We start from the raw sequence: 24,991 nt of genomic DNA on the forward strand, positions 1-24,991 counted from the left end.
GCAAAACCATGCCTACGTTCACCAGAGAGAAAATGAGTTTCACTATTTCCAGGAAACCTTACACCACTCTCACACACACAAAGTGCCACCCTTTGCTTGCCCCCCATCCTTATCCTCAGGATGTGTTTCCCAATCCCTTACAGGGATTGATTCCCCAATCTCCTACAGAGATGGATACCTATAGGTTATCCCACAGAGACTATTTATAGGGAAACCTAAAATCCTAATCCCAATGTAATTATAGTTTTACCCCAGTACTAGTAATTGACTCAAATCCTATTTCAATTACAAATTCAACCAAAACCATAATTACATGGACCCACAGAATACAAGACACCCACACCCAACAATCTCCACCTTGGCTTGAATTCTGCAAACCACCTTGAAGAAAATCGTTGATGATGTCTCTCTGCAATTACTAGTCTCTGTGGATCCACCACACCTTACAGCATGGCCCACATCCCCTCTAGGGATGCTTTTGTTAAGCCGCATGCAAATTCCATAGCCCATCTAATACATGACTCAAGCATGTACCAAATATTCTTCCTTGTACTTCTAGCCACTTATTTGGTCATTCTGATGAACTAGTAAAATCAATGATCTAGTTCTGATTCAAAAACCGAAAACCAGATGAAAATTACAGAATTAATTCAACGATTAAACCATATAAAAATCAACGATTTTAGAATAATAATAAATTCAATGATTTTATCCTTATTTAAAGACCATTAAACCATATAAAAATTGAAACTCAAATAATTTCTTAAATGATCTAACGATCATTAACTAAGAGGTAAATCCAATCAACACTCTTAAGAATTCCTTCCAACATGATCTTCTTGATTTTAAAATTAATAACCAGCCGCCATTCCTTAAATCTATTCTCCATCAGATCTATATTCATATAAGGTGGCTGGGGAAAGCTGTTGGCAATATGTGTTATAACAATCAAGGGTGATATTACCATCTCAATTTTTTTGATACCTTGGCCCTTCCTTTCCTCCTCCTCTTTTGCCCCTTTTTTTTTTTTTTCTTCCCCTTTTTTTTTTTTTTTTTCCCCGTCTGCCCGTTTCCCTTTTTTTCCCCCTTGGCGTTGGTCTTGGTGTCTTTTTTTGCTTTTCTTTGTTTTTTTTTTTTTTGTTTTGTTGGTGGGCTTGGCGGGAGGGGTGTTATAACCGGGTGATATTACCATCTCAAGAGAGTTCAATAGTCCAAAACCATGGAAGCATGTATAACTTTTGAAATTACATGTTCATTGTAGAAATCATCAACCAGGCAAATCAAGATGGTAAACCCCCAATAACACTCGTGGGTGCAAACATTGCCACCCATTGCCCAGAATTTATATATATCATCAATCAAGGAAAGCTACGACAGAGACGGAAAGTTAAAAGCTCTACCTGTGTAACCCATTTTTGACTAACATCAGAAACAAACCCATGCAGTAAAATGCCTCTGTTAAGAAATTGAAACAGAGGCCAGAAGGTATGTAGAAGGTAAAAAGATCTCCCATATGAAAACTTTAATTTTTCTTATGAAAACCAAGAATAAAATATCATCTGCCAAAGACTAAGAAAGATGAACAAAAGAAGAATACTCTGAAACTTAGTTATCCGGATGAGTCCAAGAAACCCAAGATAACCTTAATTAATAAAATATATAAGCAAATTAGACATGTTCTCTCCCATGTCTCACCCACACAAAAAGTAAAAGCACGTCGTCCTTGAGATGAACTTTCGATGCCTCTGATTGATTCATCAGACCCACTAAGACTCCAACTCCTAGGCTCCTAGCTGAATGGATCCAGCCATTCAGCCCAATCTTGGTTTATGCATGGGTTTAGCTAAATATACAAGTAACAACATTTGCATTCAAAATCCAATTCTGATAAACTAATCAGATCTGGACCCTCCAACCAGGTAAGAGAAAAGAAAGAAAGAAAAAAAAAAAAACAGAATAAGCTTAGAACCTTTAGCAATCTCTAATGCATTGATAACAACCGCAATCCAACCATGTTATGACATCATCTGAACAATTATTCATTTATTTATTTATTTGGCACATAACCCATGAATAACTCTGCCAAACACGGTATAAAAACCGTTCAGATGTGGCTGCTTTGCGTAAGTGTGGAAGAACTCCCATTCATGTTAGTTCCACCTTTGCCTACATGTGCCTGTGAGATCCATCATGATGCCTTTAATATTCCAACGGAATTTGGTTCCATCATAATAACCACGGGCACAAAGTGCCACGACAAATTAAACAACGAGGGCATGACATGACTCATCAAAAAGAAAACGAAGGCATTCCACATGACTCTTAAGAGTCCAATGTATCATGATAATGCCAAAAGAAGTATATAAAGCCAGGAAAAACCATCGCGAGAATAGCGAGACAAAAACAAAGAAATCAACTAACCTTCTTGACACCCAGGAGTACATTCACAATTGATCTCGAGATTGCCACTTGCGAAAACCCTGAGCCTCCCAACGGCATCGCCATACCTATGGCTTGTGCAGCCACAAGTCACCTCGATATAATCTCCTCCTCTCTTCAGCCCAGTTATCTCACACAACTCTTCGTCGCCGAACATGACAGCACTGTCAGCACCGTCTCTTCCATCGCCATTCTCAATGTCTATCGCTCTCTCTCTCTTTAGTGATGAAACCGAAACCCAAACAAAAAACGGAGGACTTCACCAGATCTCTCACCACAAAAATAACCCACTAAAACATATTCTACTTGAACTCATAAAATAAGTCATGAGGCTGGTACTTCAAAAATAGCATGTACAGAGATCCCGCACAAGATTTATGACATAAAATTAGTTGCATCGACAATGAGCCAAACCAAACCAGGGAAACCGATCCCGTTGCCAGGAAGCTTCGATTCATGTCAGCCCGCATAAATAGTACTGTAGTGCGTAAGATTTGAGCAGACCCAATTTAGGCGAAAAATAAACTTGATTTTCAATCCCCATTGAAAGCTCTTCCTCTAACCCAATCACTTAGCCCAGCGTATTCATCCAAAGAACGGATGCAAGAAACCACAAAAAATATCTTTAAAAGAAATGCTAATTACAAGCACAAATCAGTGAATTAATTGAACGAACAACCAACCAAACGTAGAAGAATCAAGTTGTGGTTTTCCCTACCGAGGTGTACTTATTGCATCTAACGATGTCCATCACCTCTCCTGTGGCATCAAATCTTATCATTCATGGTTTCAGGTTTTGAAAGAACCCAAAAGAAATAGGCCTCACTCATCTACGGGAAGATCAAATTGACTGGCGCATCTTGGTAATTCAAATAACTCAGCTAGGCTCGGATCCTTCCATTGGATCCCAATAATAATAATAATAATAAATTAACCAATGATCTAGGTTTCAATTAACCCTAGATCCTCCAATTGGTTATCTGGCTTTCACCACAGGAGACTCGGGTTCAATTAAAATATGGATTCTCCCATTTGATCTAATTAAATCAAGAACACCCAGCTAATTACACAGTAGAAGTCAATAATTCATAACATAAAATTATTATAGAAAAATGGCTCTGATGCCAATTGTTGGATCCACAGATCCACCAGATCTATTATTTCTATAATAATTAAAGCTTATAGATCCTCCTTTTGCTCTCCTTGAATCTTCCGTAGCTTTTCACCTTTTAGGAATCCTTCGTTTGAGTGTTTGTGGAAACAATCTCAAACCCAAATATTGCGTGTGACGGCTATGGGGACCCAAGGAGTTATTTATAATATAAATCCCTAACCTTTAACCACTCCCACAATAGTAAAGGTCAGTAATACCCCTGAATGAATATGAGCCCAGATAAAGGGACCAGTGTTAGTTAAGCCCACAAAACCCAACAGGTTTTACTTGGTTCGGTCTTAGAGACCTACATCCAAGGATGAGTACAAAGACTCATCAGGCATTGCACTAATCAAGATCAAAGAGAAGGATTATAGCACTATATCTACCCACAAGAGCTCACAAGACATGAACCAAGAGATACAACACCAGCAAGGTAAGAATACACCTTAAACATCAGGATTTGTTATACTCTTCAACGCCAACAAAGAACCACTAACACTAGTGCCTTCTACACATTATGCATCGACGAGACTCCACCATCTTCAAGTTTGAGAACCTCTCTTGAGCAGAACCAGAGCACCTCCAACACAGAACAGAGAGCAGCAACCTCTCAAGTGAAAAACAGAAACTCTCAAGAATATGTCGAAAGTCAAACCCTAGGCTATAAGAGAGTATATATACTGCTAGGCAGAAAGACCAAAACACCCTTACAAACATTCACATAGGACCCCCTTATCCCAATTACATGTAAAAAAAAAAAAAGAGCCTAGACTATATTACAATAGGATTTTAACAAGGTGCCCCCTTAGCCTGTACCTTTTCGTTTGTGCCATAGAGGTTTTTTCTTGAATCTCAATGGTTTATAGCTCAATGTTTTTCATGGCATCAAAGTGGCAAGGAGTGCACTTGAGATATCTCACATTTTCTTTGCAGACGATGCCATCACCTTCTATTGTGCTATGGAAGAAGACTTGGATGCAATTAAAGTTGTTCTTGATCTATTCTCCAATCTATTGGGACAAGAGTTAAATTACCATAAAAGTGGTATATTTTTCAATGAAAATGTCCCTCTCTCACATCAAGAGCATCTTAACTTTAAATTGGGCATCCCTATTTCATCTAACCAAAGCAGGTATGCTGGTACACATCTATTTCCATCAAAATCCCTAATCCATGACTTTGACTTTCTGATCAGTAAGGTCACTTCTAAACTACATTAACGAAAGGCCAATTGTTTGAGTTTTGCATTAAGGTAGGTACTAATTAAATTAGCATCAGCCCCCATCCGGACATATTACACGAGTTGTTTTCGTATACTGAAACAAGGTTGTTTTAAACTTGATTAGTTAGCTCAAACCTTTTGGAGTGCTCATTCGTACAACCATAGATCCCTTTATCTAATCTGTTGGGATAAACTAAACCTTCCAAAAAATCTAGGAGGCTAGGGATTTTGTACAACCCACATTCATAATCAAGCTCTCCTTCTTAAACAAGCCTGGTGGCTTCTTGTTGAGCTCGATTTTATGTGGGCTAGCATCATTAAAGGTAAGTATTTTCCAAATGCCTCATTCTTTGACGCTCTCACTGTGGAATCCCCCAAAACCCTAACCCGAAAATCCATATTATAGGTCTGAAAGCCCAGAGTGTGGGAATAAGGCAACTATGGGCCATCCAAGTTGAGACCATTGGATTAGACTCCGAAACAATGGAAGTAGATAGATGATGCTAAGTTGGGAGTTCTGTCAGAATTTGGAAGAAGATCTAACTCGGATGTTGACGAATTTGGTAAATGGATCAAGAATACGATGATGACACGTGTAGAAGGTTTCGAAAAAATCAGGTTAGACTCTTCTATAGCATAGAATAAGACCCAGGAATGAGCTAGGGCATTCAAGGACTTAAATTCACTCCTGGAACAAAAGTATCAGGGGTGGGTTGCCTGCCCTGGTCGCCCTAGGCAACCCACCCAGTTTCGAGGTACAAATGGCATTTGGAAAAATGATTTTTGAAGCCCTCTTTAATAATTTTTCGTTCTAAAACATGTCATTATGTTCTAAAGCTGTCAGATAACATTAGAGCTCCTCAAGAGAACCCTCCCCAAGGTGAAGGAAGGTGAGGAGAGCATACGTCAAGGTTTCCGAATGCATTTTCTTTTTTAAAGGTTAGTATTCATCTTCTTCATTATAGTTCTCTTCTTTTGATTGATTCCCCCTACTGCCAAGACCTGGTTGAAGGCTTTTACTTGTTATAAAAACCTAATGCTTCTATCCTATTTACTCTAGAGTGAATCCCCATTCACTTTTCTCATCCGTGAATCTTGCGGTTAAATTTTGGAGAACTAATATAGGATTCGTTAGATTTTCATTAATTTTGCTTTGTTTGATCTCTAAACTATGTTAGATCATGTTCTAGTATGATTTTATAATTTTCTAAATAATTTCGGAGTAGTTTAGAACCAAACAAAAAAAATTATGCTAATTTGAGCCAAATATGTTCGTACACAGAAGGCTGGTTGATTGCTCTGGTTTCCCTGGGCCACCCACCCAAGCTTTGGCAGATTAATGGGCGGGTTGATTGCCCTGGTTGTCCCAGGCAACCCACCCACTACCAAGTTGGTTGTTTGTTTCTCTTTTCAACACCATACCTCTAGGGTTGTTTCTAACTTTAAACCAACAAGTTAATAGGACTTTTTGGAATGCGTGAACATACTCTTTTACCTAATTTACAAGGTTACAAATTGATAGCAATATGAGGACGTTCACTTGCACTTAACCATTGTTAGAAGAGCTAGGGGTAGATCTAAGATAACCTTAAGAGAACTGGTGAGAAAGGATATGCATAGCTTAGGCCTAGTATCTAGCATGGCCTTGAACATAACTGATTGGAAGGCAAGAATCCATGTAGCCTACCCCATTTAGTTGGGACAAGGCTTATTGTTGTTGTTGTTGTATATTGGTTATTTGTTTGTGAACTACTTGTTGAGTTCTTTTAAGCTCGTCCTCCGGGGAAATTTGTTGCTTTAGACTTTGCTGCAGATCCAGATGTTACTGAAATCCAAGAATACGAGACACCGGCGATTGATCCATACAATGTACATGATTTTGTGGACTACACCATTCACGGTGAAGAATGTTCGTGTCTCGACTGCGGTACTAGAATTAGTTCGACTCATGAGATGATCTATACCGTCCGTGATACATAGATTTTTGAATTTAGATATTATATTTTACTCAAGGATGCGTACCTAATGTAATATTTAGGATAATTTTAACTTTACGTTTTTCCTTTTCAGTTGTATTCTTTAGATTTGACATCACTTCCGCACTGTAGTTATGCTTTGAGATCCTTAACGTTTGATTTATTCCTTAAATAATATTGTTACATTGATTTATTCTTGCTCATGATTGTGTGGAAGTTGGTGATTGTCTGAGACCTAATCTTTGGGGCTATGGATCACACCCTCGGGAATTTGGGTAAATGGGTACCGGCTGGGTGAATGTGACACTCACCCTAAAAGAGCATGGGTCTAGCATTGGAACAACCTAGTATAATGTTGGTATCTCCCCTTCTAAAAGAATGGGTCTTTAAAATTACCAAGGGTTGGGCGTGAATTTTTTTCTTCCGGGCATGGTCCTTGGATCCCTACCGTTATAACCTGCTACCTCTCGATCATGTCTCAACCCCAGTAGAAACCCACCTTTTTATTTTATTAGTTATAATTCGTGGGTAGATGAGGACATGCACATCCTACCCACACACTTTTTACAACTTAGTCTCCAAACCCCCCCCCCTCGTGAGTCTCAAGATAGGTGGTCCTTTACCCTATCATCCCTATCACATCCCCCCAACCGCTACCCTAATTGCAATACCCGGAGGTGTGATCCACAGCCCCGAAGATCAATTCTCTACAATCATCCTCCCACATAGCACAATAGTATAATCAATAGCAAAGGATAATCATTATATAAATATCATTAAAGGAACAATCAAGGATGGATCTTAAGAAAGATCACCACAAATATTAGAGTGCGAAATAAAAGATACCAATAATAAATCACTAATAGAGTATAGCAAAAATAACTTTAAAGTCAAAGCATAAAGGTATATCAAAATCTAAAGTATTACAACTGAATAAACTAAAGAAGTCTAAGAACCATTCTACAACTAATCATAATAAATCTCCGTATTAAAAAGAGTATGTCTAAACTCAAAAACTTCCATATCCAATACGAAACACTCCAACTCCAAAATAGGACTAATCCTGGTATGCACAATCATCACACTAGTAATCTTCACTGTGATGTTCGTAATAGCTAGCACCTTGTACGCAATACAGGTCACTCATCGTGGCCTCGTAGTCCTGGATCTTGAAGTCATTGGTACATGCAACAAGGTCTAACAAACATTGTCCCCGAAGGATGAGCTCAAAAGAACTTAGCAAGTAGTTCAATCATAAATAACAACTACAAACAATTGAGAACAAGCATGATGCAATATGATAAGAGACAGTAATGCAAGTATGCTTCTAACTCTATTTATGCTAGTCTCTAGCGGCAAACACGCATTAAGATAGAATACCATACTCCTTTGGGCAGTCTCAGTCACTATCCCTCAACAATCTTTGTATCTTGGGTTCTCCGTGGTAGTTGGGTCAGGGCATCCATCTCAGACATTCCATGACTTTGGTTTGGGTCACCACTCTCTCACTCCACCATTGGTATGAGTATTGGCGCATGTCAGGGTTATACCTAGCCTAATGCACGCCATCTACTGAGTCATATCAATCTTGGAGTCGGATACTTCCCTTCTGTGCCCCATGCAGTCCGTTCCAGTATCTTTCTCCCTGGAGTCATCGTATCCTATGGCTCCAACCAACTCAGACTTCGGACTCTTAACCCTATTGGTCATCCACATATAATAAACGGGAAGCTCTCATGTCCTCTCAGAGGTTTTCTACCGGTCTTGAGTACCCATGAGCCTAGGCTTATTATGTGCGACCCTACCAATGCATGGCCCCCACAATGTGATTGCGTCCTCTCATGGTTTGGATACTGGTCTTGAGCGCCCACAATCCCCATTGCTGTCACGGGTCACTCGGCCTTAATACCCATGTCGATAGGGTGAGATATGATGGGGTTTTTCCTAGCCAAACACATCTAGACAAGTCCAAGGCATGACATCCATTAATTGCGGAAAGTGCCAAGGGGCACCATAGGAATGCGTCCCATACCACCTCCACTGGTGTCCCGAGACAGAAACACCCAAGTGGCATTCCCCATTTCACAATTACAACCTAGGCAATCACATCACAATATAATTCTGAAACACACATCATATCATGGTTCATTCACAATAGAATCAATCACATTCTTACAAGTATGCAAATCAACATATGAATCACATTCTGAAATTATAGAGATATAACACTAACGAATAAGTCCTAAAACAATAGTTAAATCATGCATACAAGTTCTAACATAATGGAGAATGTAATCATGTTAATTGTGAGTGAATGTACTCACCTTAAGCTTGATTTGAAAACTCTGGAGAATAGATCAAAGGGTAGGTTCAAAGTTACCAAAGAAACCCTAATCATACAAGGATTAAGTATTATGAACAAACTTTAAAGGATCGGAGATGAAACATGGCCAAAATAGGGATAGTTGTTGTCATTGTATCCTTTGGTCGCTTGGGCGACCAAGCCTTCTGTGTACGGACAAAAAACCTAATCTTGATCGAAAACTCATTGTTGGGGTTTCGAAACACTCCGAAATTAATAGGAAATTTTGAAAGAGTATAAGGATACCATCTATCATGATTTAAGCATCTAACATGGTCAACGGAATAGAAATCCAATGAATCATATAATAGGCTTAATCTGAAATCAGTTTGCAGATTTCCCAGATAGACTAGAGTGAACAGGAATTCACTTTAGGAATTAGAAAACATTAGATCATGGTTAGAAAATAACCTAGGAATATATCTTGCATGGATTTGAAATCAATAAGATCAAAAGGGAAAACAATCATGATAGTCATACTAGGCTTTTACCAAAATCACACTGTGTTGTTCATAGAAAGAATAGAGTGAATGGGGATTCACTATAAGGCTATGAGGATAGAAGAATAGGTCATTACAGTAGCATAAGACCTTCCTCATAATCACAATAATGGGTAGAATCAGAAGAGATATTAGATCTAGAGAGAATGAAAGCGATTGCTAACCTTGAAGAAGAAGATTCGACGGAGGAAACTCTCACGGATGCTTGGGGATATTCTTCCTTGGCCTTTGAGAGAGTGCTCTAGGGTTCTTCTCACGCTCTCCAAAGCTTAATGACAAAGTGGCTCAAATTAGATCGAAGTTGAATATATAGGGCTTCAGAAACCTAATTTCCAAAAAGTACCAAATCTATCTCGGGAAGGTTTGGTCACTTGGGGTGACCAAGGCAATTGACCAAACAACACCTTTTGATCAAAAAGTGATTTTTGGTCCCCGAAAGCCACAAGCTCCTCTTGGGTCATTTTCCAACTTATGAAAGAGTCTAACCTGGTTTTGTAGGACCTTCCAATTGTGTCAACATTGTACTCAAAGTCCATCTTCCAAGTCCATCATCATTCAAGTTGCATCTTCTTCCAAAGTCAATCAGGGTTTTCATAATAGGATCTTCATCATCAACATCCAATGGTTCTAGGTCATACCAAATGGATTCAAATGAGATGGTCCATAGCTGCTTCCTACCTTCACTTCGGGTTTTCGGACCTATAATGTAGATTTTCGGGTTAGGGTTGTGAGGGATTTCACAGTCCCAATGGTTAATTCCTTACCAAATCAGCTACCATCTCTCTTTCTCCCCGAATAATTAAACCTTCAATAATATGTAGATGATGGCAACTTAAATGTGCTCCTAAATATAAGGTGTTCTTCTGTAGGTTATTAAATGATGGATTTCCATTAAATTCTCTCCTTGCTAAGTGGTTATCTATCTACTTGTGTCTTATGTAGACAATGTGATGAGATCCTTTTACATGTTTTATTTGGTTGTGATAGGAGCCAACATATATGGTTTGACAATCCTTTAGTGTTTCATTGTGCTTCCCTTAACCCCCCCCGGTAGCTTTGGATATTTGTTTCCACCTTTGTTCTTAATATCATAGGGATAAGAAGAGTCTCATAGATTTGTTGAATGATATCCTCATCACCTGTTATAAGGTCTAGCAAGCACGTAATCAGAATTTCTTTTGTAACATAAATATATATCTCATCACTTTTGTTTCTCAAATAAGGAAGCATATTTTTCAAGTCTTGGAAACCATCTTTTTTACCAACAATACCCATTCCCTCACTTCACATTTTCATTCCCAAGTACACACCTTAGACTGGTCACATTTTATTAATACTTCTCTTGTAGTTTTAAGAATAGTAGACTCCCCACCACATCCTAACTGGTGGCTTTTTGCTCTTGTACATAAAAAGGACTTGTTGCTACGATGAAGGACCAAAAATCATGGCCACAAGATTGATGTTTTGATTTTTGCGTCATACTATGGCATACAACTAGCAGCATCTCTAAATCTCTCAATGGAGTCAATCATCACCAATTTTGTTGGATGGAATCAATTGTTGCCTACTGTTACTTAGGCATGGCCTTTTTATTTTGTTGTTGTGCTACTTCCTATTACACAACAACTACCTGTTGGAATATGTGCTCTTTGAGTATGAGTGAATGTGAATGAAAATCATTCATCATGGAGAGTTTGTGGAAATAAATGTTTGGGAATACCTATGGACTATTTGGTGGTTCATTTCTCAAGGAGAGATAATAAACGGAGGGTTATGAGATCTTTTAATTCTCAAGGGTCTTCTAATTTCCCTAACATAGTTCATAAATGGAGTCATAATAGGACTATTTATTTCCCAATAAACTTCTCAAAGCTCTTCATTTCCAAAACTTAATTCATTAAGTTTGGTAGTAAATGACGATGACTCTTCGTTTTGTCAAGAGACAAAGGCTTCCGCTATAAATGAGGATTCCCCCTTGATGAAGACAAGTTTTTTGGGATTCTTCTTTCTTGTGTTTCAAGGTCTTTTGCTAAGATTGTTTTAAGAGTATTCATAGTGTTGTATGGCTCTTGTTAATGGTTTATTGAAGTTTTTCTTTTGACAAGTAGAAAGTCCTTTGGAACTATTCCTTCTTTCAGTTTTAGAGTCTTGCCAAAGTTCTTTGAGAGTCTTGTTATATTGTGATTTTCGGGTGATAGAAAGAAGGCACGTAACAAGTTCGTCGTAGCGGTCTACTTTGTGCTAAGTATATTGTTGTTCGTCGTTGTATCCTGGGAGACAGACGTCCGTTGAATCCTCAAGCACATTATGGAGGGGACAAATCTGTTTTAAGGAAAGCGTTTAACGCGCCTCGACGGTTTTCCTTTACTCTTCTTTTTCCGATTCAGGTTCTGTTTACATAGCTTTCCAATTCTTCTCTTAATTCTTTATTCCCCTGATTATATCTACAATTTGGCTAACACCACCCTCACCATCTCTTCATTTTTTTTTTATGTTGTCTATTCCTTACATCTATATTGTTCTTATTCATTGTTTTTTACCAAGACCTTATGTTTGGTTGTTGTTTGCAGTGCCGGTTGACGCAGACATGGATTTCTTGAACAATCAGGTTGAGGTTGACAACTCTTGCGTTGAGGCGAGTAAGAAAAATAAGTCCTAGGCTTCAAATGCTGCATTAAGTAGGGTTCATCGGGTACCTACACCTTTTGGCCTTCTTATCCAAACAAAATTATCAATAAGGAACAAAAAAATAAAATAAATAACATACAACATACGACTACTGGTGAAACCTCCTCAAGTTCATGGAATTCCATGCTCGGTCAACATCTTATCTGTTAATTGCATTGTGAAATCGGTAGGCACTAGGCGTGACTCATGTTACTACAATGTATGGTCCTTCCTAATTTGGGTCTAGCGCCCCTTGGTGTCGAGGGTTGTATGCACTTGTTCAACAAAGCACTAAATCACCTGGTTGGTATCTTCGACCTTTTACATGAGCATTGTAATGGGTAGTGACTCATTTTTGATATTGTTCATTGCTGACTAAGACTTTCTCCCTATCCTTGTCTAGAAAATCCAAGGCAGTCTTTAGTCCTTCCTCATTGGCTTGCTCATCAAACTCCTGGATCTGGGTTGATCCTACCAATACTTCAACTGGGGCTAGTGCTTTTGATCCATATGCCAACTTGATGGTAGTTTCTCCTGTAGGTGTTTAGATGGTAGTACGGTATGCCCATAAGACACTGCAGAGTTCATCTGCCCAAGCTCCCTTCTTATCTTCCAATCTCTTATTTATTCCATCTAAGAGAGTCTAGTTGGTCACCTCGACCTGGCCATTACTCTGTGGGTACCTGATCGACGATTTTTTAGTGATCTGTGTTATATTTCACAAAATTGCTCGAGCTTTGGGTTGTTGAATTGTTTTCCATTATAAGTAACCAGAATCTTGGAGATTCCGAATCTCTAGGCAATTTTGTTCTTGGAGAATTTTTCTATTTGGTTTTATGTGATTGTCTCCAATGCTTTTGCTTCGACCCACTTTGAAAAGTAGTCAATGACAACTACGACAATTTATGTCCTCCTGTTGCTAACACAAAGGGCCCGAGCAAGTCAATGCCCCACATCACTAAGGGGATCAAGCAAAGGATTGAGATTAAAGGAACTATTGGGGTCTCGAGTTCGGGATACATTCTCGAATACTGACACTTCCGACACTTCTTTGCATACTTAGTTGCTTTCCGCTACATTTTGGGTTAATAAAATTTTTGCTGTAGGATTTTGTATGCCAATGCTCGACCTCCCATATGTGCCTTGTAGATGCCTTTGTGTACTTCAACAATGCACACTGGGCTCTTTCAGGTCCCAAGCATCTCAATAACGGAGCCATGACCGATATCCTATATACCTCACCATCCATCAGAGCATATCTGGCCGCTCTCCTTTTACTGTCCTTGCTTCCTGGTTATCTTTCTATAGGGTTTCATCCTTTAGGTACTTGATAAAGAGTGTTCTCCAGTCTTCTCCTTCTTCAATGATCATCTACTCGGCCTCAACCGTGCTTGGTTCTTTGATTTCCTCTGTGTTGGGAAATGCCATGTTAGCATTTGCCACATTGGCCTCCACTGATTTTGATAATAACAAACATGAATTACTAATGGCTATATTGAGTTGTGTTGTTTTAGCTCAAAATGAGAACAAGTAGATAACAAGTCAAAGCCATATGCTTAAGTCAAGGTCATGCCAAGATGGACATGAAGATGGACATGAAGTCTAAGTCAAGATGACCATGCCAAGATGGACATGAAGATGATCATGAAGAATGGAACACAAGAAGACTCAAAAACTTCAATGATCAAGACTTAGTTGGAATTAGAACTTAGGACACTCTCGCATACACACATATGTAAATACATTGAAAATACGTAATTCATGTCACTAGACTGTCCTAGGACATAGTAGAAAGGTGTATGTGGCTTAGGTTTGACCAAAAAGTCCAAAAGCCCAAGCCAAGTCCAAGTCCCAAACTAAGACAACAAAACTGTGCACCAGACGGAATGACCGTTTGCCAGACGGTCGACCGTCTAGTTGCTAACATCAACTTTTGGTCACAGAAAGTTAGACGGAATTCCATCTGGTCAAACAGATGAGTGTTTGGACTGAAAATTGGACTAAAATTATGTCCATTTTCTATTTGTTGGGGATTGGGCTAAGGCACTCAAAGGACATCTATTTAAGCCCAATTCACCCCTTTTGAGAGGGTTGAACTCCACACTTGACCAACTACTCCCCAAAGTGATCTTAAATTCTCAAATCACAAAGAAGCAATTGTGCTTTGCCTCTCATCCTCACTCAACCTTGAAGAACAATACCAAGGTACTAAGTAAGCTTGTGAAAGTCAAGCTTGAGGTGATTGAAAGCGTCAGTGGTGCATACATTTCCATTTGAGCATACAACTCACATTGCATCACACTCACACAAAAGGTAAAGTGTCACACCTCTTGTAAGGTAACATCTTTCCTTTGTAACTGTTTCTATTCTAGTCTAGGTATATTAGAATTGGTTTTGGGTGATCTTGCCCATTAACAAGGATTGATTGGGTGCTCTTTCCCATGAACAAAGATTGTAAAGGGTGCTCTTGCCTACTTGGTAAACAAAGATTGTAAAGGGTACTCTTGCCTTGTAACAAAGATTATTGTAAGGGTTTGATCTCTACCCACTGTACTGAAAGAGAATCATTAGTGGAATACTCTCTTGAGGCCAAGAGAGGAGTGGACATAGACTTGTATAGTCGAACCACTATAAATCCTGTGTTGTGGTTGCTTGTTATTGTTTAATTCATTTGAATTTTCAATTTACCTTGTATTTCCGCACAAACCGCAAAATTGGGACAATCTACTAGTTGCAATTGATTCACCCCCCTCTAGGTTGCACCAACACTTTGCATATATAGTGGGAGCCAGCTTAGAGTATTTTGACGAAGCCAATTTAGATAATACGCTGGCTTTCCCGTTCTCTTTTCTCTGTATCTATTTAACTTCCAAGTTGTCGAATGAAGTTATATTTGGTTATTTTTGACAAGTACTTGGCCATTCTTCTTTCTTTGGCCTCATACTCCCCCCATACTTGATTCACCACTAATTGCGAATCACTGAAGACTACTAATTATTGGGCACAAACATATCTTGCCAGTAGTAGACCTGTCATCAGGGCTTCATATTTTGCTTTGTTGTTGAAAGTCTTGAATCCAAACAGTAATGCCTAGTTGATAATAAACCCGCTAGGACTTTCGAGCATTAATTCAGCCCACTTCCAGTTCTATTCCTCGATCCAACTAAATGTAGACTTCAGAGTTGTCCGACCTTATTTTCCTCTCTGTGACTCGTACTAGAGTTGGTTGTTTCTACTATAAAGTCTACCAGTGTCTAGGCCTTAGTTTCTATCCAATTTAAATTCTACTTGGAACTCACATAGTTCGATTGCCCAAGCAACCGTTCTCTCCACCAGATTTGGCTTTTGTAGAATTTTCTTGAACATAAAATTCATCAATACTGTGATCGGGTGAGATTGAAAGTATGGCTGCAACTTCCATCATGTCATAATTAATGTCAAGGCTTGCTCCTCCATTTATTGGTAACTTGTTTCAGCTTCAATTAAAGTGTGACTTACATAATATATGGGGGTTTTGCAAACTTGCAAAACCCCTCTCCTCCTGGACTAGTATTGCGTTAGCAGTTGAGCTTTAGGTGGCCAAATAAACTTGTAATTCTTCACTTGGGACTGGTCAGTCAAGAAGGGGTGGTATCATTAGTTTGTTCTTCAGTTCTTTGAAAGCCTTTTGGCACTCCTCCGTTCATCTTATTGTCTTTCCGATGCCTATCCCCATCAAGGCATTGAAAAAGGCATTGCACCTTTCTCCTGATTTGGTTATAAAGCGATTTAGGACAGCGACTTGTCTGGTTAAACATTGATTTCTTTCACTGCTTTAGGGGGTTGCATTTCTACCAATACCCGAACTTTTATAGGTTTGCTTTGATTCATCTTTGTGACACCATAAACCCCAACAAATTTGCCCAATGATACGCCGAATGCGCATTTTTTATGGATTCAATCACATCTTGTACTTTCTGAGTACTTCGAATACTTCCTATAGGTCTCTTTGATTGTCTTTCCATATAATGCTCTTCACAAGCATATCATTGACATATACCTTCGTAGTCCTCCTGATGTATTTGAAAACCTTGTTTACTGTCCTCTGATGGGTTGCACCTACGTTCTTTAAACTGAAGGGCATAACCTTGTAGTAATAACTCTTCTGATCAGTCATGAAGGCTGTGTGTTTCTCGTTCTTGGGTAGCATTAGGATCTGATTGTATCCAGAATATGCATCCATAAAATTGAGTACCTCGTGACCAACCGTGTTGTCAATGGTAGATTTATCCTTAGGAGTGGGTTACAATCTTTGGGATATGCCTTATTTAGGTAAGTGTAATCTGTGCACATGCACCAATATCCATTTGCCCCTAGAGTTGACAATGTTGGCCTCCAAATTATGACAATGTATGCAAAGAGTTCTCGAACCACCATGAAATTGTACTGAACTGTAATATCTTTAAGGTATGTTCTGATTCCTAGGTCAAGCTCAACCTTGCCCTCTGTTTTTTATCATGACCCTGTGAACCTGCATAAGTGGGCTTCAAGACGTCGCCCTTCAATTTTAGTTTCTGGAAAGCTTAGTATGAGATTAGATCTACCAAGGAGCTGGTATCAACCAACTCCTTGTAGACCTCCCTATTTGCAAGCTTGACCTTGATTATGATGGCATTGTCATAAAGGTTTGGACTACCCTTAGGTCCATGTCTGTGAAGATGACCGGTTTAGCACAATCTGCCATCTTTCTTTTCCTTGCCACTTCAGTGGAGCCGACGTACCTAACCTTTTGCTTCAACTTCTAGATGGATTCTTGATTAGGCCCACTAGAGCATTGTCTAAAACCGGGATTGGGATTTTTTCCCCACTCTCGACCTCTTTGCTTCAACTGTGGTGTCTCAATCTTCATTTTCATTTGAATGCCTCTGTCCTCTTTCTTTGAAGAAATGATAATTTCCCCTTTGTTAGTAATACTTCTTCACATATATTTCCAGGTACCCTTTGGTGATTAATTTCTCGATCTTTTGCCTTAAAGTTTCTGCAATTTTCTATGTGGTGCCCATAGTCTTTGTGAACCAGCAGTATTCAGTCATATCTCTTCCCTTTGGCTTGGTGTAGATTTTGCCCAGACAACTCATCAGTCCTTTGTCTCAAATCTACATTAGTATCTCTAATCTCTTGGTGTTGAGGGCTGCGTACTCTGGGGACCTATTCCTCCGCTAAAACCTGTCATTCTGATCTTTTACCGACTTCTATTGTTTATTTTTCTTTTTTGGTCTCCCGTGCTCCTTCCTTCCTTATGGGTTTCTTTCACCTTCTCTCTACGAGCTTCAATTATCCTAGAGACCGTTGCATGCTTGCGGCACCGATGTAAGAGTTCTTCATACGAGTCTAGTCGGTTATGGAGGAGAGATTCAAGTAACCGAGGGTGCGTTATCCTTCCTAGTAGGGCATTATACGCTATTCAATTGTCTGGATCTTGTCTCTCTGAGTACACCTCATTAAACTTGTTAAGGTAGTCTATGATGAATTCGTTCCTCCCTTGCTTTACTGCAAACAAACTACCTTCCATCTTTTGAGCTTTTATGTTGCGCTAAAGTCTTCAAGCAAACAACTTGGCCAACTAGTCAAGACTTTTGATTGACCCAATTTAAAGCCGGTATACCACGTCAGTGCGACACCTTGTAGAGAGGCAGGGAACGTTGGTGCGTCACAGTCACCAGCTGATGACATCAACACTCTATAGTGGGTCGTGTGTTCCATGAGATTCCTTTTCCCATCATATAAGGAAAATGTCGGCATCTTGAAGCTGGGATGCAAAACGACCTTCATCAACCTTGGTGCCAATGGGTTTCGACCTATCGCTTCGTTGATGTTGTCGGGATCATGATGGTCCTTCTTCTTGGTTTTCTGCACTGTACTTTGACTTTTCATGTTTGCCACTTTCTTCGTCTGATCTTCTGGGGTATGTATTTTATCTTCTCCCCCTTGGAAATGTTCTTTCGTCCTATCAGCAGCCTTATGCTCCTAGGATTGTTCCTGCCCTCTTTTTGAAAGGTCTCTTGTCTTCCTCTGTAACTTGGTTTTGTCTTTGTTTTGAGCGCATTGATTCCTCAAACTCCTCCCCTCTTGATTCATATGCTTCAAACCCTACTTCTCTTTTCAATCGAATCCTTTTCAGGCAGATGAGATCTTGATTGGTAGCTTTCCTGCCTTGTGGACTGTCGTGGAGAAAATTTTGCCTCACGCTAGGAGTTGTCGTAATTCCTGTGTTACTTACAAGGTACCGGAGCAGCCTTACCCATCATTTGCATCCTCAACAACTTGAGTTCATGGTAGTGGGAACTTGAGCGTGGCCCCAGTGACACGTCTGTTCTATTTGTCCCAGGGGGTCCTGTTAACTTCCCATCCACATGTACTCCTCCCGTGAGATTCTAGATAACCAGTGGTGGGCATGGTAAGCTTGGCTGTAGGGAGTCTCAAGCGTTAACTTGCTCGTTGCTTTTTTCCTGTTCATCAGTTTCTTTCTCTACCCCTGTTGCCATGACTTCTTGTTAGTTTCCCACTAACGACGCCAATTGTTGCTACCAGTTATGACATGGCGGCTGAATCACTTGCAAATAGAATAAACCGGCTTGATTTAGGTTTGGATCGCCTCCAACGATGTAGTTAGTGATGGACAAAACACCAATTGCAGTCTCCAGAAAGTAATGGGAAGTGTCAGTTATCCTTTACCTGCTAACACTAACGGTATTTATAGTGTTATCCACATAACTTGTTACTATCAGATGTTTAAGGGTGGTAACTAATACGAACCATTTGAGGCCTCATGTGGAGTTGTACTCCAAGTTGTTCTCGTCAGATGACTCCGGATTTGATGCAGTACTTCCAAATCCAACATGAAGTTGGCTGTCAATACGGCTTGCCATATGGGAAGGAAATGTGTATGAGGTGTCTTCCTTGTCTCAAACGTATCATGGTCTTACTCGACCAAGAAGTATAGCGGTTTAGCTACCTGGTTGATTTCTGGCCCAACCATTACAGACTGGATGAATCCGGTCTATAGACCGAGATATAGATATTATAACCAAACTCTCCTGTGTAACTATTTTACAGTTGTACTTTTTCCCTGTTGTCATATCATAGCATAAAAAGAAAAAGAGAAAGCTAGCAATTAAAATATAATATGAGACATTAGTAATTTTCCCTTCAATATGTGTGTGCAGCTTACATAAGATCTTGTTAGGCTAGTGCCTTTGACAAGGTGATGCTTGTTGTGCCCAACGATGGATGGTCGCTTCTTGGTTTTTATAGAATCTCAGCCGATCAAAACATGGATAGATACTTAGATTACTTTTGAAGAAAAATTAGTTTTTTTTTTTTTTTTTTTTTTTTTAAAATTTTCCTTTTATACATGTAAAAAGCTTAAGTTAGTTACATATGCACATGGTGTTTTGAGGTGTTGATAATTACTAAAGACGGACGTTGACTGTGTTGGGTACCACAGGCTCTAGCCCAACAAAATTCGCCTACATAGGGAATGGTAACATCAAATAAGCTTGCCACGGGGGATCGGGATCATCTCCCTGTCGGGGGAGCACAAACGACAGCTTCCCAACCACAAAAAAACAGTGGGGCCCACGGGTGAAAAAATAATTTTTTAATTTTTTTCCAAAAAGTGTTTTTCACCGTGGGCCCCACTGTTTTGTGGTCGGAAAGCTGTCGGGAGAGCTGATCCGGACTCACCACGGGGAGGGATTGTGCGTATGGCGTGACTAGATGGCATGACGACCATGACCTGATTATTATTACATAGTTACAAAAAAGAAAACCATAAACTGATGGAGCAAAGAAAACTGAAAAAAGAATTTTGTTGGTCATTTTTTAATAAAGGCCCATAGATGACGTGGCGGCTGTGGCAATTTAAAATTTCACGCCAGGTGAGAGTTGTCAATCACCACAAAGCGGTAATCACGAGGCCAGATTTATTTTGATTAATCCAACACCAATGGTCAAAATCTCTGTTCATTCTCATTCCTGCGCTCACTTTCATGCAATTTGGGCCCCAAGTTCAAAATCTGACACAGAAATTCAAAACCACAAAGGGGTGAATATCTGAAAATGGAAAAATGTTTCCCCAGAAAGGCCGATGGGCTGGACGGTTGGTGTTGTACGGTTGGAAGAGAAAAATGGAAAAAATTCTGAAAATCGTATGTTTATCCGGAAACTATCTATACTAGACTACGCGGAATCTATATATAGTTAACGTATTTATAATGATTCTTATTTTCAAATTTTATTTTTTCTTTTCAAGAGAGGAGAAGCAGAAGCAGTCAAGCTTTCCGACAATTTAAACTTGGTTAAGATGAATATGTTGGCCCATTTCTTTGTTTTCTCCTGGAAGTTGATTTGCCATTCCTAGATTTTGAAGGTCCATCTGAGCTTCGATCTCCTCTTCATTACGTTGGCCTAGATAGTAGTCAATCTCAATTCAATGGGTACGTTCCCGCTTCTGCTACGATTTGATCTGATTTTTTTTTTTGGTATTGTTCTAATTATTCATTTTGTTTTCTCGGGGACTGGTTCCTTTTGTTTGGTTCGTGGATCTAGCCTTATCTTCGTTTTTACCTGAATCATTCTAATGTGTTTGTGGGTTCCTCTCCCTCAAATTTCCAACCTTTCTAGATTTCTCCTTCCCCCCTGTTTGAATGTCTCATGGGCTTGGCTTATTATTGGCTTTAGCATTATAAATAAAAAAATAATAAAGAAAAAATTTCCCTTCTCAAAATACCCAATTGAAAATTTTCAATGGGGATTAATTTTTGAAAGCTCTACCTGGTGAATCTTGATGCCGTTGTTGATTCCTAATAGCAGCTTGTGAACTTTAACGTATAAGCTGTGTAATAGCTTTTGTGCGGGGGAAACATGAGCGAGGATAAACTGCAGTACATGTGTCTCTTTCAGGATAAACTGTGTTCTTCAATGATTCAGTGCATTGGTGGACGAATAAGTATATGCAGAATACCTGCCTCTCTGCTGCACTCTTTATAATGTCCAAGGCCCAGACAATAATGGTGGGAAAACATGTTAGATAGAGGATTGGAATCAGAAGAAGTATGCTTTTATGAGATCATTATGCTAAGAGCCTTTTTTTAGGGTAGTAAGTGGCCAGGAATAAGACTTTTCATGCTAATATAAAGATTCTATGTTCATGTGTCTCAAACTGTGGAAAAATACCACATTTCAAAAAAATTCCCACCCCCTTTTTTTGGGAGGAGGAGGGTGTTGAATATAAACTACTCAAATTTAATTCGTGCTTCAGCAGTCCATAATATATGATTTTTGTTATAAACTTTTAAACTTTGTCTACTAAAGTGATTTCATTTGGCAGGGATGGGTGATGATTGTTGCTCAACCCACCTCATTGATGGTGATGGGACATTTAATGCCACTGGCCTGGACAACTTCACAAAGGAGGTGAATCTTGGTGCTTGTGGACTCTCTTATGCTATTGTGTCGATCATGGGTCCGCAAAGCAGTGGTATGTATCTGCTACTTATTCTGGAGTCCTCTTAAAATGATTTACAGGAAGAGATCATGCTTTTCTAGATATTCATCAGTATGAAGAAACATTTGTTAAAAGAAAAGTGAAGGCATGAGACAAGTCTTACATTGTCAAGCAGGGATCGATTGGGATTATTCATATTCCATATCCTTGACCTAGTCCATCCTGACTTGAGATGGTTGTTGAAATTCTATGCAGAAAAGCAAAATTTTTAATAAAGTCAACAATACCAACCTAGAACTTGTTTTTTTTGGCCTGGCGTGTAGGCACCAGGAAGCATGTTGGATGCTGTTATATTTTGATAAATCATGATTCTCATCTACGAGAAAAATAATCCTTTTAAGGACCTTTTATCTATCTTCTTGGTCAATTTGTTGGAGCTTCCAACTTGCTGACTTGGTTAACTTTACAAGGTTTGATAGTGTGATTGCAGAATCTAAGCTGTCTTGGCTCGCTGGTGGAGTTAACAGGCCTTTTGCCTACTTAGCCCCAGTCCTCACCCACCTCCTTGAGAAAGGGAAGAAGAATAAAAATACGCCTTTCATTTTTATGATTATCCTCTATCAAGTGCTACAAGATCCTGTATCATATGGGAGGCTTTTCTATGTTGTACCATATTGCCAGTACCATTTAATCTACTAGCTCTTTGTGTTTTATTTTTTTTTTTTATTTTTTGAGAGGGGGGGGGGGTACAAAGGGGCTTTATGAAGCCGGGGCATGGGGATATTAATATGCTCAGCGAGAGTCGAACCCACGACCTCTTCACTAACATGTGTTGGTTTCAACCACTATAACAGCTCTGCGTTGGCTACTAGCTCTTTGTTTATTATACATAGTCATGTTCTTGCTTTCTTCTAAATAAATGTAACTATTTTATCTTTTAAATGAGATCAGCAAATTTGTTGCTAGATATTTCATGCATTCTTTTTATGCTAATGTATCAGTAATGTATAGTCTCCCATACTCTTTCATACACTTAGCATTGGTTTCATCTATCCCCATCATTTGGCAGGGAAGAGCACACTTCTGAACCATCTATTTCGTACCAACTTTAAAGAGATGGATGCCTTCAAAGGAAGGCAAGTTTTTGACCTCAAATTTTCGCTTAATGTCAAAGTCATGATATAGTTAATGCTTCGATGTAATGCCTTTTTTCAGGTCTCAAACGACAAAGGGTATTTGGATGGCAAAATGTGTTGATGTTGAACCTTGCACGGTGATCATGGATCTGGAGGGCACTGATGGAAGAGAAAGAGGAGAGGTACTATTGGCAGTTACATTAAAATGTTACCTTGCATCATTGACATCAGAGAACCCATGATTTCATTCTCAACTCTTGTTTGGGAATTACTTCTTAAGCTGAAATTTCAAAAGACATTAATTTTCATTTTCAAAATATATCAAGAAAGAACAATTTAATTGAATAAATTTACAGAACCCAAGTCTATCAAGTGCCAGCATTTGTCCATGATAGAAATTTTCCTTCTTTTTTTTTTTTTTTTTTAATAATTTGCAAAATTGGATTTTCACAATTCCCACCTTGTTGGAAGGGCAATTTGGGGAAGAAAATGAGCCCATTGAGAATTGTGCTAGGTGCTAATTCTCAATGGATCAGTTCCTAGCTTGAGTCAATAAAACACAGAAGTTGCTGCCATCCAGTTTGGAGGTCACTTTGCTCATTGGCTGAAAGGTGCGGCACCCAACCATTGCTGCATTTTTTTTTTGGGGGGGGGGGGGGGGGTTGATAATATGGTGAATTAATGAACTAGTTCCTCTGCTTTGAAGAACAGCTTCAGTCTCCCTAAAAAGGTCCAGTTTTTCCTTGTTGGAAGTAGGTTGTTTGTCTAGTGGACTCAATCCTAGGCTTTTAGGAATTCCTTCTAGGATTTTTTTGGGGGTGTGTGTGTTGGGGGGGGGGGGACAGAACCTGTCTTCTTTTTCCTGGTTTTGAGGGTTTATTTAAACTTTTTTAATTTATTAGAATACTGCCATTATTTCCTTAAGTTAAGCCAGCTTTCTGATTTTGTAAGCTCATGACTTATCAAAATGGGTTTGGGACATAGGATTGACTGTTATTTGGTATGTTTGCTTGAACTCAACCAAGGAATGAGGTGAATGAGGTGGGATTGGTGGATTAGTTACTAATTTGCCATTATCTTATTTTGATGGACCATGGACTGCATCCGGTTGGGATTTTAGTTCTTAAAAATTGATTGAAGATATATGGAGCTTTTCTTTTGAGATTTTGGTCTTTTTTAGTCCAAGTGTAGTGCTACACGTGAGGGGGAGATTGAAGGCTTATTACTCTCTATCTACTCAAGAAGTTTATTCGGTGAATTATTACCTACTACCTACTACTTGCCTTCTTGGGAGAGCACTTGTGTAGATGTTGGAGCTGCCACCTCTATGCTAGAAGCACATCCACATCATACACCCAAAGCTTTACTTTGGGAAAGGATCTCAATCTTTCAAACATCATCTTTGAAGGGGACAATTGGGACATCATAAATCTTCTCATGCATCATAACAGACAATCATGTTGGAGACTTAGAAGCATCATCAATGACGCAAGACTGCTAGCCACTTTCTTTGACAAAATCCAATTCAATCATAGTCCTAGAGCAGGAAATAATGTGGCAGATCACTTGGCTAATAGAGGAACGGCTTCTCAAGTGCACTTTTTTTCTAATCAAACCTCACCTGCCTTGTTTTGCTGGCTTCTTTTGGTAGACAATCTAGGGTGTAAATTTGATTGCGGTTTTAAATTTAAATAAACTATTATTTAGGGGTTAAATTTGATTGCAATTTGTTTCTAATCAAACCCCACCCCCCACCCCCTTGATAGGAATTCTTTTGTAGGACCTTTTTTTGTGTGTGGGGGTTTGGGGGGGGGGGGACAGAAGCTGTATTCTCTTTTCTGGTTTTGAGGGTTTGCTCTTTCAGTTATTCTTTTTTGGGTAGATAAAGTAGTTCAGAATTCTAGTTTATTGTTTGGATTTTGGGAGAATAGTTGTTTTACAGCTCAGTAATGGGGGATATATTCTGTTTAGAAGTACCGCGATTCTGTTCTCTATTTCGGGAGAATCTGATTTGGATATTTTAATTCTTTTCCAGGGAAATTTTCT

General features: G+C 39.2%; 1 protein-coding gene across 1 annotated transcript in view; it reads left to right on the forward strand.

The window, feature by feature from the left end:
• Positions 1 to 20,352: 20,352 nt before the first annotated feature.
• Positions 20,353 to 24,991, forward strand: part of LOC149011628 (protein ROOT HAIR DEFECTIVE 3-like) — a 38,171-nt gene continuing 33,532 nt past the window's right edge. Inside the window, exons 1-4 of the mRNA XM_089164182.1 lie at positions 20,353 to 20,511; positions 21,693 to 21,842; positions 22,879 to 22,945; positions 23,025 to 23,127. Coding sequence (XP_089020308.1) covers positions 20,451 to 20,511; positions 21,693 to 21,842; positions 22,879 to 22,945; positions 23,025 to 23,127 — 381 coding nt within the window. The 5' untranslated portion in view covers positions 20,353 to 20,450. The remainder of the gene's footprint in view (positions 20,512 to 21,692; positions 21,843 to 22,878; positions 22,946 to 23,024; positions 23,128 to 24,991) is intronic.

This window comes from Hakea prostrata, chromosome 7, assembly GCF_041222555.1.
Source record: "Hakea prostrata isolate BN-2017 chromosome 7, UWA_Hpros_2, whole genome shotgun sequence".
NCBI lineage: Eukaryota > Viridiplantae > Streptophyta > Magnoliopsida > Proteales > Proteaceae > Hakea > Hakea prostrata.